This window comes from Parasteatoda tepidariorum, chromosome 2, assembly GCF_982258835.1.
Source record: "Parasteatoda tepidariorum strain Cologne lab strain chromosome 2, Ptep-v5.0, whole genome shotgun sequence".
Taxonomy (NCBI): Eukaryota; Metazoa; Arthropoda; class Arachnida; order Araneae; family Theridiidae; genus Parasteatoda; species Parasteatoda tepidariorum.
The window spans coordinates 88068199-88085329 of NC_141756.1; the positions used below are offsets into that span (position 1 = coordinate 88068199).

The 17131-nt window shown below is 32.2% G+C and overlaps 1 protein-coding gene across 1 annotated transcript; it reads right to left on the minus strand.

Annotated features, from left to right (window-relative positions):
• Nucleotides 1-3514: 3514 nt before the first annotated feature.
• Nucleotides 3515-15959, minus strand: LOC122272611 (ras-related protein ced-10-like). Its single transcript, XM_043056475.3, has 5 exons — nt 15443-15959; nt 12929-13049; nt 10461-10578; nt 6893-7038; nt 3515-3687 (listed from the first exon to the last, which is right to left on the minus strand). Exons 1-5 carry the CDS (start codon nt 15595-15597, stop codon nt 3610-3612), a joined length of 618 nt encoding a protein of 205 aa, XP_042912409.3. The 5' UTR covers nt 15598-15959; the 3' UTR covers nt 3515-3609.
• Nucleotides 15960-17131: the final 1172 nt, after the last annotated feature.

Genomic DNA, 17131 nt, shown 5'->3' on the forward strand with positions numbered 1-17131 from the left:
TTAACGAGATACATATTGACCTAATTGGGCCGTTACCCCCATCCAATAAAAACAGATACTGTTTGACTTGTATTGACATTTTTACAAGCTGGATAGAAGTAGTTCCTATACCTGATATTAAAACTGAAACAGTCGCCAGATGTTTCTATGAAAATTGGATAGTTAGATTTGGAGTGCCATACAGAGTAATTACCGATCGAGGATCAAAGTTTGACTCTGAAACGTTTAAATCTCTTACCAACTTAGGTGGAGAAAAAATAAACAAAACAACTGCATATCATCCGCAGTGCAATGGCAAAATTGAGCGTCCACATCGTACATTGAAAACTGCAATAAAGGCACACAACTCTATTTAATGGTCTGAAACTCTTCCTAGTGTCTTACTTGGTCTCAGAGCTGCTCTACGCAATGACACCAAGTATTCAATATCTCAGCTGGTTTATGGTAAATGCATTAAACTTCCTGGTGAATTTTTTGAATACTCAAAAGTGACAACATCGACGGAAAACTTTATTAGCAATCTTCAGCATCAAATGGAAACATTAAAACCTTTAGAGTCAAAATATTTCAAAAGGAACAAAGTATTTGTGCACAAAGATTTAAGTTCATGTTCACATGTTTTTATGCGGATTGATAGAGTCAGGAAGCCATTAGAGTCTCTTTATCAAGGACCCTATAAAGTAATGGATAAGACGGAAAAGTATTTTGTAATTAGTTATAAAGGAAAAAAAAGTAAGCATTTCAACAGACAGACTTAAACCAGTGTATCTACTGAATTCTGAAAATGAGAATCCAGATTACGATGAAAACCTAAAAACTGCAAAACCTAACGAATGTTTAACATCGAATAAATTACAAGAAAATGCAGACAATTCCGAACGAAATGTTAAAATGTCTAGATTTGGCAGAAAAATGAAAAAGCCTGTTCGTCTTTTAGAGCAAAACTGTATTAATTAGATACATATACATTTATTTTATATATATATATATTATATATATATATATATATATATATATATATATATATATATATATATATATATATATATATATATTATTGTATTGAAACTGGAATTTAGAATGGTATAATTTGTATATGTGTTATATTAATATCTTGTATATATGTTTTTGTATTATGATGAATCATTATGTAGTATAATTTTGAACTGTATACATGTTGTTATGTTATATTATCATTATATGAAAAAGTTGACATACTTGCCTTGCATCGTAACTTAGTTACTGGTGAGGGAGTATCGTAGGAATGTCATAAGTCACATGTCTGTTCATCTTATTTTTAAAAGAGTTGCGAATGGCAACGAGAGAAAAAAACAGATAAAAAATAATAATAAAAATGGCTGTTCTAAAAAATGTCTTCTGATTATTTATCCTGTATTCCTGTCGCGTACAGTATAAACTAAGTATTTTTTTTGTCTTGTTTAGCTTTCCATAACCGTTCAAAGGTTAAAGTTAATTACATTTACTATCATAAAAAGATAAATTTTCTTATTCGTATTTTTATTGATTAGTAAAATCATATAATAAGCAAAAAAGATTCAGATATAGTATTTACATGTCATCAGCATAAAATTAGTAAAAATTAAAGTCCTTTATTTAACTGTAAAAATTATTCCTTTATTTAATAGTAAAAATTAAAGTCCTTTATTTACCAACAATATTTCCTTTTTTTTTCAGCCCTTCTTATTAGTTTCTGTTATAATTATGAATTGAATTTTTACAAAATTAAAAGTTTTAAATAATAAAAAATGTTGATCCACTATTATATTTTCGAGTAATTGTATAATATTATCTTATTATAGAACATTTCATAATAGAAATATCCAGTTATCGTTCTACAAGTATTAAACGGTAAAAAAGTTATTTATATTTTCTAATAAGTTGTGCTTGTTTTTATACTAGATTTTATGCAAAACTGTTTTCAGTTAATATATGTCATTAAAAGATTCAAAACAGAATAAAAATTTAATTTTTTAAAGCAACGAATTAACTTTTCGCACTATTGTTAAATAAGTTCTTTGACAAAAAATATTCAAACTTCAGCAGTTATCAAAAAGTGAATAAATATTTAAAAATAAGCGTGTAAATGAAGTTTTAATGAATGTCGTCAAATTCAGCAAAATTATCAGGCTTACATTTTATCTCAAAAGAATTAAAAACTAAATCTGTGGAATTAATCTGTAAATTTAAAATTGTATTACAGTCAAAACTTTTGAAGGTATTTTATTTGGATAATGGTTAATTTTGATATAACAATTCCTTTTTTACGATTGATTACAAAGCAATAATGGAGATATGTGAGCATGAGCAGAGATCATCTTAGAATGACATATATTTTCAATTTGTTTAAATTTAGTCAAAATTTTTGTCCAGAATTATAAAATGGTTTAAATTAAGGGATAAATAGTATAGCTGGTTAAGTAGGGAAGGAGCAATCATTCCACGAGCATAAATGATAATTTTTTTTCTTCATGGAAATAACAAATTCGATAATGTGGTAAATGTAAGAACATTGTTCTTGTTGTGTCAATTGGAATAGTGGAAAGATACATTTCAAAGCTGTTTAATAAAATCTTTGGAGCAGCGCCATCTGTAACTTTAATAAGGCGCATGGGCTCAAGGAACCAGGAAGAACAGTATGTAACCTCTTGTAATAATAAACTAGAAAAAAAGACTTATATAATTTTCTAAACAGCAGTTCCCAAAAGGTGTTCTGTGGAATTTTAGGGTTCTAAGGGAGTGTCCCAAAGGATCCGGCAATTAAATTAAAAAAAAACAGTCATGGTTTTTAAAACCTGCGATTACATCTATTTCCAAATAACAATCCATTACTTGTTTAATATTTCCGTTATTTTTATGAAATATTTTTCTAGAAAAATATACTAAATAAATTATGAAAAAGATCAGCATTTATAAAAAATATTCCCAGTTGAATTTTTCACTTTAAAGGGAGCAAAAAAAAAATCAACAATAAAGAAATGTTTTTTATAACCATTCTCACATTTAAGACAGTACTTTAATGATAGTTCAATCAACGTTCAATATTCCTTTTCGAATAAAAAGAAAACATAATTCATTGTATTTCATTTATTTTCAGTTTATACATACCAAAATTAAGTTCAGAGCTAAGTTTGATACCTGTGGATTCAACTGTCTTACATAATACCTATTTTTAAAACTATTAATGACAAAAAGGTTTAAAAATGTACACTTGTATTATTCGAAAATAATTAGTAGTGCTTCTTTGGTTAGGTTTGGAATTGCTGACGAACTTTATTAAGCTGTGGTTCCGCCGAAAGAAGGATCCATTCATTAGAGTTGCGTAGTCAGAAAAAATTGAGAACCGCTGTTCCCAAATATTTGTACAAAAAATCGTATTTTTCACAAAGCGCTATCTGTGTTAAAAATAACTCGATTACCTGATTCACGCATTCTATTTCTTTAATATCTCTACATTATTTAGTGGAAAAGAGAAAAGAAGTAGTTACAAGAAAAATGATAAAATACAGATATACTTTATTAAACGGGAAGAAAAAAAAATGAGAAAAGTATAAGGTATAAAATTACAGGATTAAAAAAAAGTAATGGAACTTAAAGCAATTTACAGTGATGGATTCTGATATGTGAATGATTTCGAGACCAAACAGCTCTCACAGTTTCTTCGAATACCTGTCAACAAAAATAAAAACAAGATGTAAAAATGCAATGGTAGAACATTATGAAAAATAAGAAATTTATTCCGGGTGTCACAAAAGTCCCGGAATGGGTTAATACTTCGAGAAATGCACACCGGATCAGAAATAATGATGTTTAATATTTCACAAAAAGTTATCCAATGACATTGAACTCGCTACCCCAGATTCAGAGGGTGAAACATCGTATCATTTATTCTCATATTTTCCATCTGATGAGCATTTCTCGAGATATGTCAATGTAGAATAAATAAAAATATATATAAAAAAATAAGTACTGTTATTTTTATTTATTTAATTTTATTTATTTATCAATAAAAGCGTTTCTTATAAATAAACCATCCTTTGTGGAGGGATGGTATTCGGTTATAACATTATTTACAAGTAAGATAGTATTTTATTTTATAACCTTCGTTGAACAGCTGACCCAATTTTTGTGTTTACGACTACTAATGTTCAACTACGTAGCCTTGTAATTTTGAACCCACTTCAGAAGTCAATGGAACTTCTGGATCAAGTATTGGGAGAAATTTGCCTTCGTGGAGGAATTTTTTGATGGAACTAATCCGCATTTGCGTTACACGGAGAGGAAGACCACTAGAGCCTCGAACGGTTAGCCTGACGGCAAAGGAATTCTAAGCCATAACCCGTCTATCGCTGAGGATATTTCATGTCAGCACTGTGGTCGATGCAAGCCGGATGCGGAATTCGTATCGACCAGCCATCACAGGGATTCGAACCCGGTTCACCTCATTGGAAAGCGAACGCTCTATCTCCTAAGCCATCACGGCTCTACAAGTAACATTTAATTATCATTTCTTAAGGTCAAAGAGTTGTTTAAAATTATTCTCTGTTGTCTTTACGTTTCTAATTTTAGAATGAAAACATTCAGCAATGAAAATTTTATTTCTGCGGCATTGACTTTATTTTTATGACGATACGACTTTCATAATGATTGGAAACTAAAATTTTTCTGAAGAGAAATATTGCGACTATTACGCACCAGTTTAAGCCTCTCCATTTTTAAAGTAAGTCTTAACATTCCTACACTATTTGTGAGACACAATACACTATTTCTGAGCATATACAGCATCGCTAAGAAACGGAAAAACACGTTAGCGTTAATGTAACGTATACGCAACGCAAGAGTTGTTTGTTATCCAAAGTTAAAGGGCCTAAAATTAAAATTGTTCTATAATTATATACAAAAAGTATGGAATGATACTACTTTAATATGAAGCATTTTATAGATTTATAAGATATGCATCGTTTTATACTTATTGTGGAGGAGATTATTGTGGGAGGAGGATATTGTGGAGTGTAGGCAGGTCACCACACTTATTATACCGTTAACTGTTTTATAATTATAAAGCGGTAAATAAGATAAATTAACTTTTTTATAAGTTATTATTGTTTTATAACAAATTTTATGCAAAAGTTGCATTTAGTTAACCAAAGCAATTAAAAAGCTTACGATAATTTTTTTAAAAAAACTTTTTTTAAACTTAATTTTTTGCACTACTGCTAAATAATTTCGTTAGCAGCAAAAAAAAAAAAATGAACGGCTTCTGATAGCAACCAAAAATTAAACAAGTATTTAAAAACAAGTTTGTGGATGATGCTGCAATGGTAGCGAAGAGAAATTTCTGATTTAAATTTTATTCCAATAGAACCAAAAACTAAATCTGCCGAGAAAAAATTTAAGATTATTTAAATTAATTATTTCAAATTTTCATACAACACTTTATTAATCGCTTTATTAAAACTTTATTAATTCACTACATGAAAGTTTCAAATCTCTAAAACTCAGAGGTGAATAGAGATCAGTTGAAATTTAGGCTTTTATTTTTAACAGACAGACTTAGGGTGCTGTAATTGCTGTCTTTTTATTGTTCAAATACAAAATGTCTCTCTTTATACACTCTATTGCATTTTCCTTATACTGATTTTGGTAGAAACGAAGAAACTTATTGAAAAAAAAACAACTTTTTTTTATATTTCCAATGAGCTGCACAATCGGTCTTGCCGATGAGCAGACCTAGTGCGTTCTCCAGAGGAGGTATCCACTCTTTCAGGACCACCACAATGGGTGAGATACCGTTGGTCATGTTAATTTGGACGTCTAGTTTCTGCCACACTAGATGGCAGCACCGAGACTCTATTTGGATGTAAAAGTGCACAAGGAATTTAATTTCGCCGGAAATGCGAAGAGCCAATAAGGCACTCCAGGGATCTTTTGCATGCCGCATAATCATACGATTTGGCCACTAAGGATTTTCTGCATTCCGAAAATCCGGTGTCTGGGCCGGGGATCGAACCCGCAGATTTAGACTCAGAAGGCCGACGACAAACCAACTGCGCCAACCAGCCACAAAAAAATAAATAAATAAATAAACTTCACATAGGAATTTTAATTTAATTGATTGAAACTTTTATTAAATGTCTAGTGTATGGACTATTCACTACTGGTTGCTTTCTTATGAGCTAACTCAGTATTTATCAGTTGTCTTAAAATTGTGAGTTATTGGGTGCGAAATATAGAAACAATATTATAAAACAACGTGACAACGCCTTGAACAGCAAACGTTATACTAATGAAGCCTCTGAGTAAATATCATCACCGGTTGCAATACATTTGAAACAATCAGTATTACCATATACCAGGCGTTTTATCAACACCTCTTAGAAGAGAAAGGCTCAATTTAGTAATCCGACGTGACGGACATAAACTGCGCAGTGGGGATTTAAGAAATATGTCACTACGTTCGGACTACTAAACTGAGCATTCGGGGAAGATACCACTGCGTAAGGACTCTTAAATTATCAGATTTCTCGCTTATTGCTGCAGCGTGCAGAGGCCTTCTCTTTTCTTGCTTGATAGACACTTTTTGTGCAAATGAACTGTGCAATAAGTTTTGAAAATTAAAAGCATTTTCGTTAAATTACGAACAGTAAAACTTAGAGGTGCGTAACTTTAAACTTATCCCCTATCACTTAACATGTTATTCCACAACGCTCTTTAAACATAAACTTGTTCTCAGATTTCACAAATTTGCATAATTTATCTCAAAACTCAATAGTATGATACAGGCAGACTTATATTAGTGTTTCTCGACAAAAATGACCCTTAACACATAACAATAATAAACAATAGTATACCAGATAAAAAAAAAAGCACATACTTCTTTTACTCCATTAGTTTCCTTCGCTGAACATTCTACATATTTGGCAGCCTTAATTTTTGAAGCTAATTTTTTCCCTTGCGTTCTACTAATAAATTTATCTTTAGAGTGTTCTTCTGCATTTTCTCTTAGATCTGTTTTAGTACCTGTACGAAAGTTAGTGAAAAAAATGATTTCAAAACATTATTTATTCGATTAACAAAATAAACTCATTACATGAAATTTCCAACTAAAGAAAAAAAATCAAGGTTTGGCAAGGCTATCAAAGATTTTCTATTTGGCTACTAACTTATTGTTTTTGACAAAGGCAACCACATTTATTGTGATGCTGCCACATTTGTGCCAGTGCACTAGACGAGCTCAGATGGTGCAAGTTTTAAAGTAAAATTGAATGTATAAACTAATAAGCTCGAAACACTAAAAACCATACTTACTTTTATTGAAAATGAATTTTAGTTCTGTATACGACTGGACTCATACCTCCGAAAGAGCGGGAACCATTTAGCTATTTGACTAGTAAAGAAAGAAAAAAAAATGCCGAAAATTCCGAATTGTGCCGAAGATGATGAACGATTTTAAAATTAAATAAAGATAGATGTCTATGGTCTGCTTCGTATTTCGAAGATATTTATTCTCACTATGTTTTAAAATAACTTGCCAAGTTAGTCAACAGAAGGCTCTTCTGTTGATGAATCATTTTAAAACAATTAAAACGGAAAAACTATTAAATATCTCTTGCTGCATATCAGACTATCTGCTGCACCGAGTTCTGTTAATTTTGTCCCCGGACTGCGATATACTGTTGTTGCAAGTAATTCTTATTTTGGAAACATTTGTTTTCTAGCTTTCGCAGTTAGCGGCACCGTTTGTTAAACTTTTTTAATAATTTTGACACTTGGAGAGAAGAAATTTTTCGGCCTCCTAAGCAGAACACTACTGTCAATCGTACATTTCGATTCCCCTTTCGTATTCGTTTTTCTCTTTTTAAATCGTCTCTCATTTTTTGGACACCGGGTAAAATAAATAGATTTAAACTGCTTTTCATACATAAGTCAAATTAGTCCATTTAAGCTGGAACAGTCGTTGATATTACCATGCGACAAAAATAACCCAATACTTGCCTTTCACACCTTGCCAGTTAACATCTAAAATGCCTTACTTTTTCTCAGGGTATAAAATCCAACCCCTTTGCTCGAAATGTCGCCAACATCAGGCTTTAGCTGAAGATGTTTTAAGCTGCTTAGGAGTTCTTCGAGAAGAAATTTACACTTCTCCTCTCCTTGTTTTCGACTTTTTATTCATCAACATATTAAAAGTCGAAAACAAGGAGGTTAGCTGAAGATATTTTATGCTGCTTAGGAGTTCTTCCAGAAGAAATTTACACTTCTCCCCTCCTTGTTTTCGACTTTTTATTCGTCAACGGATTTATGGATCTGGTCTGTCGCCGTCAGACCTTTGGAAATAAGTAACAACAACAGTCCACAAATTCCTTCAGGACTGTGATCTTTTCATCGTGATCGGGCGATGACATCACGTATGATTCTCATCACACGTGATGTTATCGCCCGATTCTCCCTTCACGACCATGGTATCATACATAAAACGATCTTTTCTGACTTCTAACGACCCAAGATCACACGGACGTGATCGCAATACGGTACTCTTGTATTACATTTTGTGCGTATACGTACTTTTTAGTACATGCAGTCCGTGGATAAATTATTAGACCCACTTTAAGGTCCTGGCGTTTTTTTTTGGGGGGGGGGGACTGAATTCGTCACCTAATTAAATTTTTTTCTTTATGCGTCGTACGCTAGCATCAGAAACCTTCAATCTTCGTGATATTTCGCGGCTTGAAAATATTTCAGCATTCACGAGAGCCTTTACTTACAGCTTCTTTACACGGTGAAGGATCGCCTTTTTTTTTTTTTTTTTACCTATTAGGAAAGTTTCCAATCAATTATTTAAACACTGCACGCAAAATAAACAAATAAGGGCGCTTTTTCATTACACGACACGATACCGACAAAATCGGACGACAAATGTGTGAACGACAATGTCGTTGCCGGATCGTTTAAGCAACTGTTTTTTCACTTGTCCGATATCGTTAGTCCGAGAAGTAGAAATTCTTGTTCATTCAATGTTTTGAGCTTGAGACCCAACAAGTGAGCAGTTGCTTGTGTTCTGATGTGATTTTTTTCTGCAAACTTTAAATATGCCGAATGATAATTGTCGTCTCAAACTTCTTACTTTATTTTAGAAGAAAAAAGCTAGCAGTGCAGAAATGTTTTTGGGTGCACGAAATGGTACTTACGTATTAACGCCACAGCAGCTACAGATTTGGCGGTTTTTAAGTGCCGCCAATCTACACTTAAAATTATGTCTGTAATCACTTAACATTACTTAAATTCTTTAAATGTTTTAAAGTATTAACGTTTTTTTCAAATCGAATTAAAACATTAGTTTCATTTAGAATAATATTTTTAGATGATTTTTTAAATGAGTTTTATCAAATTTATCTTATGAAGCCGTTCTATCATGTTTCAAAAAAATGTTTCAGTTGAATCAGGGAACAGACTTTATATTATTCAATCAAGCAGAAACCAGTAGTTGGATCGAGTTCTGTTTGAAATACATAAGGGTCTTTATTTGCCTTTTTATCAAACCATTACTATTATAAAAAATACCATCCCTTCATTAAAGCATATAATGAATTTATAAAAATTTCCAATAAAACTTTTATGATTGTTTACGTCTTACAACCTCATTATAATGTAAAAAATGCAACTTCATGAAATTAAAAATTTATAACCAGACATGAGAATAAATTATATAAAACTTTTATTTTCGAATTTTACATTTGACATGATCTAATAAAATATTAAAATTGATTAAAAGAATAAAATAATGATATCAAAAGAGGAGATAAAACAGGAAAGATACACAACAACTAATAGAATCGCCACGATTTGAGGAGAAATTTTCTTGCCTAACCGACATTTGATTCCGACAAACGTTATCGTCTTGTCGGATACGACATAATCGTTATCGTATCGGTGAGTGAAAAAGCGCTCCGATTTTACTTGACCCTATGTCGTTCGCCGACAATCGGATCCGTTTTGTCGTTATCGTGTCGTGTAATGAAAAAGCGCCCTAACTGTGTATTAATAACAAATAACTGTGTGTAAGTATTAAACTGTGAAACAAATAAACACAGCGCATTATGCCACAGAAACACGTCCGCAACTGAAGCATGTGAAAACGCGACTGAAACCGGTTTGCACTTGTTTACGTTCGTGTATCAGTTGGTTAACATTGTAATGCAATACGTTAAAAGTAAATACAAATAGGAAGTATATTCCTGAATGAAATCCCATTACACGTACATTTAAATATATAAGTATTGTTTATAAACTTGTGCAAAACGTGTAATTATTGAAAAACTACAGAGAGTCTAATAATTTGGCTAGGAACTGTATACTTTCGGAGTGGGTGGTACTGTACTGTAGAAGCGTACCGTACTCCCTTAATAATGTATTGTTTTACAGAGAAGTTAATGTGCACTTACCTACTAAGATGAAAGGGGTGGTAGGGCAGTGATGCCTTATTTCTGGATACCATTTTGTTGTGATATTTTCATAAGATCTGTTGTTATCCACACTAAAACACAGCAGGAAACCATCTGTCTGAAAAACAAACGGTCCATTATTTTTCATTATTAAACAATTATAAAATGATTTATTTATACGCATGGAATTTTTTTTTACCAACTATATACTTCTCATTAAGTCTTTAAAATTGATCAGCAGTTTGCTTAGTAACAACATGTGAAAGAAATTCACACAACAGAAAGTAGAAAAATGTAAAATTATAACCACAATTTTACTAATTTTATTAATACTAAATATTTATCGGGAATACTAAATACTTTTCGGCTTCTCTCATTACTGATTCAAAATTTCGAACGAATTTCCAAAGATTGGACTGAAAATTGGCTGTACTTCCAGCTTCAAGCAGAAAATTTTGTCATAAACGTAAAATTATTGTGAAATTTGCGGAGCTAAGTTTCAAATATTGATTATACGTATGTAACATTTGGTTGAAATAAATAGAATATGGCCACCATTTTGCGGAAATGCAAACATAAATGTTTGCGGCAGTGGAGTCGTTTTTGCTCTGCGCATTTTAAAGTTCTAATGGTTCCAGAAAAGTAAACTTTTATTACATATTCCTGTTCATTTTGGTTATAGTAAATTCTACAACGCATGAAAGAAAACGACTGGCTTTATGATAGGAAGAAAACTTATCTGTGTCGTGGAGATATTAATATTGATCTGCATTTGACTACTAACTAGGTATTTGAGTCGTCATTTCCCAGAAAAAGTTTGGCAATAAATGCAAATAATATAAACTAGTTGGCTGCGCCCCTTGCTCGCTAACGCTCACCAACCCCCGAAAATTGCTACGCAATCTTATATAGATTGCTTCGCAAAACAAGCTCGCTTCGCTCGCTGCTAACTTTACATTGCAAATACACAAAATTCTAAGAATTAAAAACAATAATTCAAATCCATGTAACAAAATTTAAAAAGAAAAATTACATCTTTTTAGTAAATACTAAGTCATTAAAACAAATTTGAATTCAAATAAATGACATGGAATTCGTTAAACCTATTAGAAATGTGCTATAGTATAAAATCTTAAAACGTAACAGCACGACTGAGACTCATGTTTCAATGAATAACTAATAACAATGATAAAACAAATATATTTGTGATATAAATCAAAAATCGTCCAATAAATTCGTAATATATAAATTCGTGAAAAAAAGCGCTTTCGACAAAATACTAAAATAGAGATCCATCGACAAAGACTACTCACTTCTGCCTAGCTTATTCCATTTTCCGTTTTTAAAAGCGCTATATGTTGAGCCACCTCAGCTAGATTCGGCATGTGACATTGCTAGCGGCAATCATTGGTCGATTCTCTAGCGTTGCCATTCGGGGAGTTGTAATGAGGCTTTTTTTTGTCGCCGCGTAAGAGAAATATATATATATAGATATTTATAACAATTGTCGAAAATCAAGAAAAAAAATGCACATCATAGATCGCAAATTAATATTTAAACGAAGAAAATACAAAATCGCATGAGTTTCAGATCTGGCGTGGAACACATTTCGTTAAAAAGTGTTAATAGAATATACATTAAAATATAGCTGATAAATTCATATAATCCATTCATTGCTTTACAAGAACTTTTACTTATTATAAATGAGCTACTTATATAACTTATTACTTATATTTTACTTATTATAAATTATAATGAGCTTTAGTTTTTATAATGTAAAAGATAAATGTGTAAGGCTTTTCTCTTCTTCTAGCAAGAATTTTCTGAAACCATATAATTTAGTCATTGTTTTCGGGTCATAATAAACAGAAAATAATATTTGGCGCCCTTTTAATTAGAAATTGAGCAAAAAATGCACGAGATGAATGTTCGATTTAAAAAAAAAAAAAAAATAGGCAACCGAGTAAGCAGACATTTTTTAAATCGCCAATTCTAATATTTAGTCGTTCGTGGCCGATATAGTGACAGCTAGTTTTTATACTTACACATTTATTAATGTCAATAATAATAAGAATAATACTAAGAAGAAGAAGGTGAAAAAAAATGCACACGAGATGAATTTTCAATTAAAAAAGAAAAAAAACGAGGCAATCGAATAAGCAGACATTTTTTAAATCGCCAATTCGCTAATTTAATCGCCAAATCGCCAATTGAGTCGCCAAGTGGCAGGAAGTGACAGCTAGATTTGATTTTCACTTAATTTGCTTGAATATATTCTTCAATAAATTGACAATTTTGTAGCAAAAGTTAAAATGATGAGCAAAAAAGATGGAATAAGCATCTGTGATGAAGATAATAGCATTAAATATTTCTTATTTAGTTAGGCGTAAAGCAGTTTCATAAATATTTTTGTATGGAGAAAGAATAAAAATGATTTAAATTAGAAAATTCTAATAAATAAAACTAACACCTGGATACGATAAGGGCCGTAATCTTTCGTAATCTTCCTGTCCGGCAGTGTCCACGAGAGCTAAACTGATCCGTATATTGTCTACTTCTATGTACCCCTCAATGTACTCCTCATCAAATCTGAAAAATTGATTAAATAAATAAATAAATAAAATGAAGAGAAAGAAAGATACTTAGGTATAAATCATTTGCCCACATTCACAAATTTTTTCAATTCAGCATTCTTATAATATCTGGCGTAGTTTACTACACCATTTGATTACATTATATTAAGTACGTATTAAAATTTGTGTTGGATGCAGTGTAGCCGAATACGTCTCTGGTGTCATTAAATTTTGTATGGATTAAACTAATCAACCATAAACTTCGATAGATAAGTCAATTGACAGATTCAATAACATTTTCGATCTTTGTTTCACGTCACAATTGTTTTGCTCTGAAATAAATAGCGCAGAAATAATGTAATAAAGTCACAATTAAAAAATATTAAAAGACGCAAGCTGCTTCAATTCTATAAACAAATGTTTTCTTCAGTATACCAAGATACAGAAAGTCCCGTGTCACTTTGTCGGAACTTTTAAAACGCAAAAAACTGCCATCTTTTCGAACAATCTAGGTAGTAGTTTTCACCTGGCGTCATGAGTCTGCAATCAGTAATGTATCTTTTATCTACATTTTAAATAATTCTGTCGAAAAAATCTACTATAGAAAAGATTGAGCCGTGGTTGGTCAGGAAATGGATCATTCTCCTCCCATTGAGATAACCCAAGTTCGAATCCTAGCGGAGACAGGCTGATATGAATTCTGCTCTCGTCTGACATCGGTCACAGTGCTGACGTAAAATATCCTCAGTGATAGACAGATAATAAGGTGGAATTCTCTAATTGTCAAGCTAACCAAGGGAATTTTTCGTGGTTTTTCTTTCCATGCAAGGCAAATGCTAGTCAGTTCCTTTAAAAAGTCCACCACGAAGGCTAAGAGTTGATCATTGATGGTCGTAAATTCAAAATTGGGTTGGCTGTTCAACGCCAGTTATAAATATAAAAGACTTAGATCTAATGATATTCGATTTACAATTTTTATGGAATATTTTTAGTGGATTTAGTTTGACCATCCTGCCTAAATTTTATTATATCTTATCACTGTCGTTGAACAGCCGACCCACTTTTGAGCTTATGGTTACCACTGTTCAAATCTGTAGCCTTGTAATTTTGAACTTGATCCAGAAGACAAGAAAACTCCTAGATGAAGTATTAGCAGAAATTCGCCTTCGTAGAGGACTTTTTGATGGAACAAAAATGCATTTGCGTTACATAGAGAGGAAGACTACGAGAACCTCCCACGGTTAGCCAGATGGCAAGGGGACTCTAACCCATGATACGTCTACCACTGAGGATATTTTACGGGGGGTGCAACCTAGATGCGGAATTCATATCGAACAGCCATCACAGAGATTCGAACTCTGTTCACCTCATTGAGAATCGATCGTTCTATCTCCTGAGCAACCGCGGTTCATCCAGTCTAAACTTTTATATCCGTCGTTAAACAGCAGATCCAATTTTGGGTTTACGACTACTAATGTTCAACTACGGAGCCCTGTAACTTTGAACCAATCTAGAAGACAAGGAAGCTCCTGGATCAGTACCCCCAGAGGTATGATTTGTTATGGGAACATGGAGGACTTAGTGACTCGACAGATTTAACATGCATCAGTCACCATTTACTAGGACATGGGCCCAGTGCACTACCAACGAGGCTATCCCGGCCTATCCAGTCTAAATTGCTCCAATCATATTCTCAATTTCACAATGTAATGCAATTTTCATTTTGATGAAAAAGTTGCAGTGGGAAACACGATCGGGACAACGTTAGAAAATATTTTACCTTACAAATTCAAGTTTGCTACTAAAATACTTAAAGATAAACCATTTATTTATTTAAAAAAGTAAATAAAAATAAAATAAAAAGCTAATGAAGAAGAAAGAAGGAAGGAAGGAATGTATTCATTCTCCTGCGTAGGACCGTAATTGATTGAACTATTTAAAATTAAAACCTTCGAGCAACGAGAACGGTTTAAACAGCTTAGACTAGCTTCATATTGCGAACCTTGCTCTATTCACACTCGATGATGAAATTGTATATTCCAAGTTGTTCTTGTTTTATTAGTCGGATAAAATCTTTAAAAAAATAGGAGTTATTATTACAAAGTGGTTCTAAGTTCTGAAAAATCTACACAGTTTGACCGATTCTCATTATTACTTTCATCACCGATTGGCAGATGTGTGTGTGTATTCGAAAACCAAAAAATCTTCGAATTAATTATTTAAAAACCTTGTATATTGCAGAAGTGTATAATTGTTTCAAATTCGTGACAATTTTATTCCCATTAATTTTCCAGGTGTAAATGCAACTAAAAAGTTGAGTCACTTGACTTCAATATTATATGTTTTACATGAACTAATATTTTGAAGAGCAACTTAAATTGCTTACAATAGGATAATCAATGAACTTACACAGTTGTTACGTATTCTTCTTCTGGAAAATATCCTGCGGCGTGAGATATGAGTAAACAAGTTTTACCAACAGTTCCGTCTCCCACTACAACCAATTTGATTGGTCTGTTGCCGAGCTCTTCCATAGCCAATAAGAACAAAATAAAAAATGACATTATCCAATGATCGCAAATCAATAGTTTTATAGCGCTTGCAAGAGAGGTCTATTTTTGTTCCAGGACATAAAATGAAAATGGCTAATGCAACGCATAAAATCTCCTAATTCTTTGAAATGACTGGCAATTTGATACGTTAATTAAAAAGAAACGAAAGAAAGTAGATATGTATGGTTTGCTGAGTTCGGTTTCAAAATTCAGAGTACTTATTCTTACCAGTTTCAAAATTAATTACAAAACTTGGTAAAATATGACACTGTTGATTTTATTTAATTTTATAACCGGCGATGAACAGTCGACAGAAAAGCCGTAATCAATGTTTAACTGCGAAGTCTCAAATTAATTCAATGATCATAAGCAGACAACGCCACTAAATTATTATTCCTGAATTTATCTGAAACCATGTGTTTATTTTGGATGTGTTAAAAACGTTATGCCATATTTTCCGAGAATTCGGCTTTCTTGAGGAGAATCCTAGATTCAACCACAAGTACTATGCACAAGTCATAAAATTACACTTCTGATTCAAAATATTAGAATACTTGAAAAATTCGACATGGAACTCTCTTTTTTTTATTTGTTTTTTACATACTTAAGTTAAATTACTTTTGAAAGAATCAAGTCTACGTATTTCACGGTATATTTAAACTTAAAAAATTAAATGTAAAAATAAAATTTTATGTGGTCCGAATTTTTTTATTAAAAACACTAAAATTCAGTTATAAACGGATAAAAAAAATTACTTAATATTTTGCAGCTTTGATTACTGCATTTAAACGATCTTTCATAGATAAAAAAGTTTTTGGCTGTCTTTTTTGTTTACATTGGCCCAAGTGTGCTTAATGCTCAGCACCAGCTCAGCTTTGTTTCAATTTCCTGCAGTTTTTTCTCTACTATACCCCATAAACTTTCAGAATCTGGCGAATCTGGTTAAGATCTGTTGAATTGGCTGGCTACGGTAACACTGTAATTTTGCATCGGTACAGCCAGATTTTAGTTGATTTTGTTGTAAGAAATGAAGCTAAATCTTGTTGGAAAATAAAATCATCCTCAGATATGTCTTTTGATGATGGAATCATGCAGTGCTCGAGAAAATCGTGATAAATATTTTCTCTCTAAAATGCCCACCTTTCATTCAGGTATGAGTAGGGCAGATTTGTTGGTCACTTTTTCAGGGGCACCATATTAAGTGGACTGATGTGGCTCCACCAGTAAGTACAGATAATACAGAGAATGAAAGAACGTCCATGCCTGGTATTCGAGGAGCTCAGGACGTTTTTGATCGGTCAGCTTCCTGGATCACTATACAGTCCGGTCGGCACCTTGACATATATCTGAATTAAATTTTTTCCCTGGGAATGCATATTCTTTTGGGGCAATTTACGCTCATGCAACTCCATATCATCACACTAACTTCAAATTTTACAGAATATTTCTGGTACTCTTTATTAAATGCTTCTTGCTTCATCCTCCAAACTCGATTGCGCTGATTGCTTTAAGATACACAGAACCTACTTTCGTCACTAAATATATT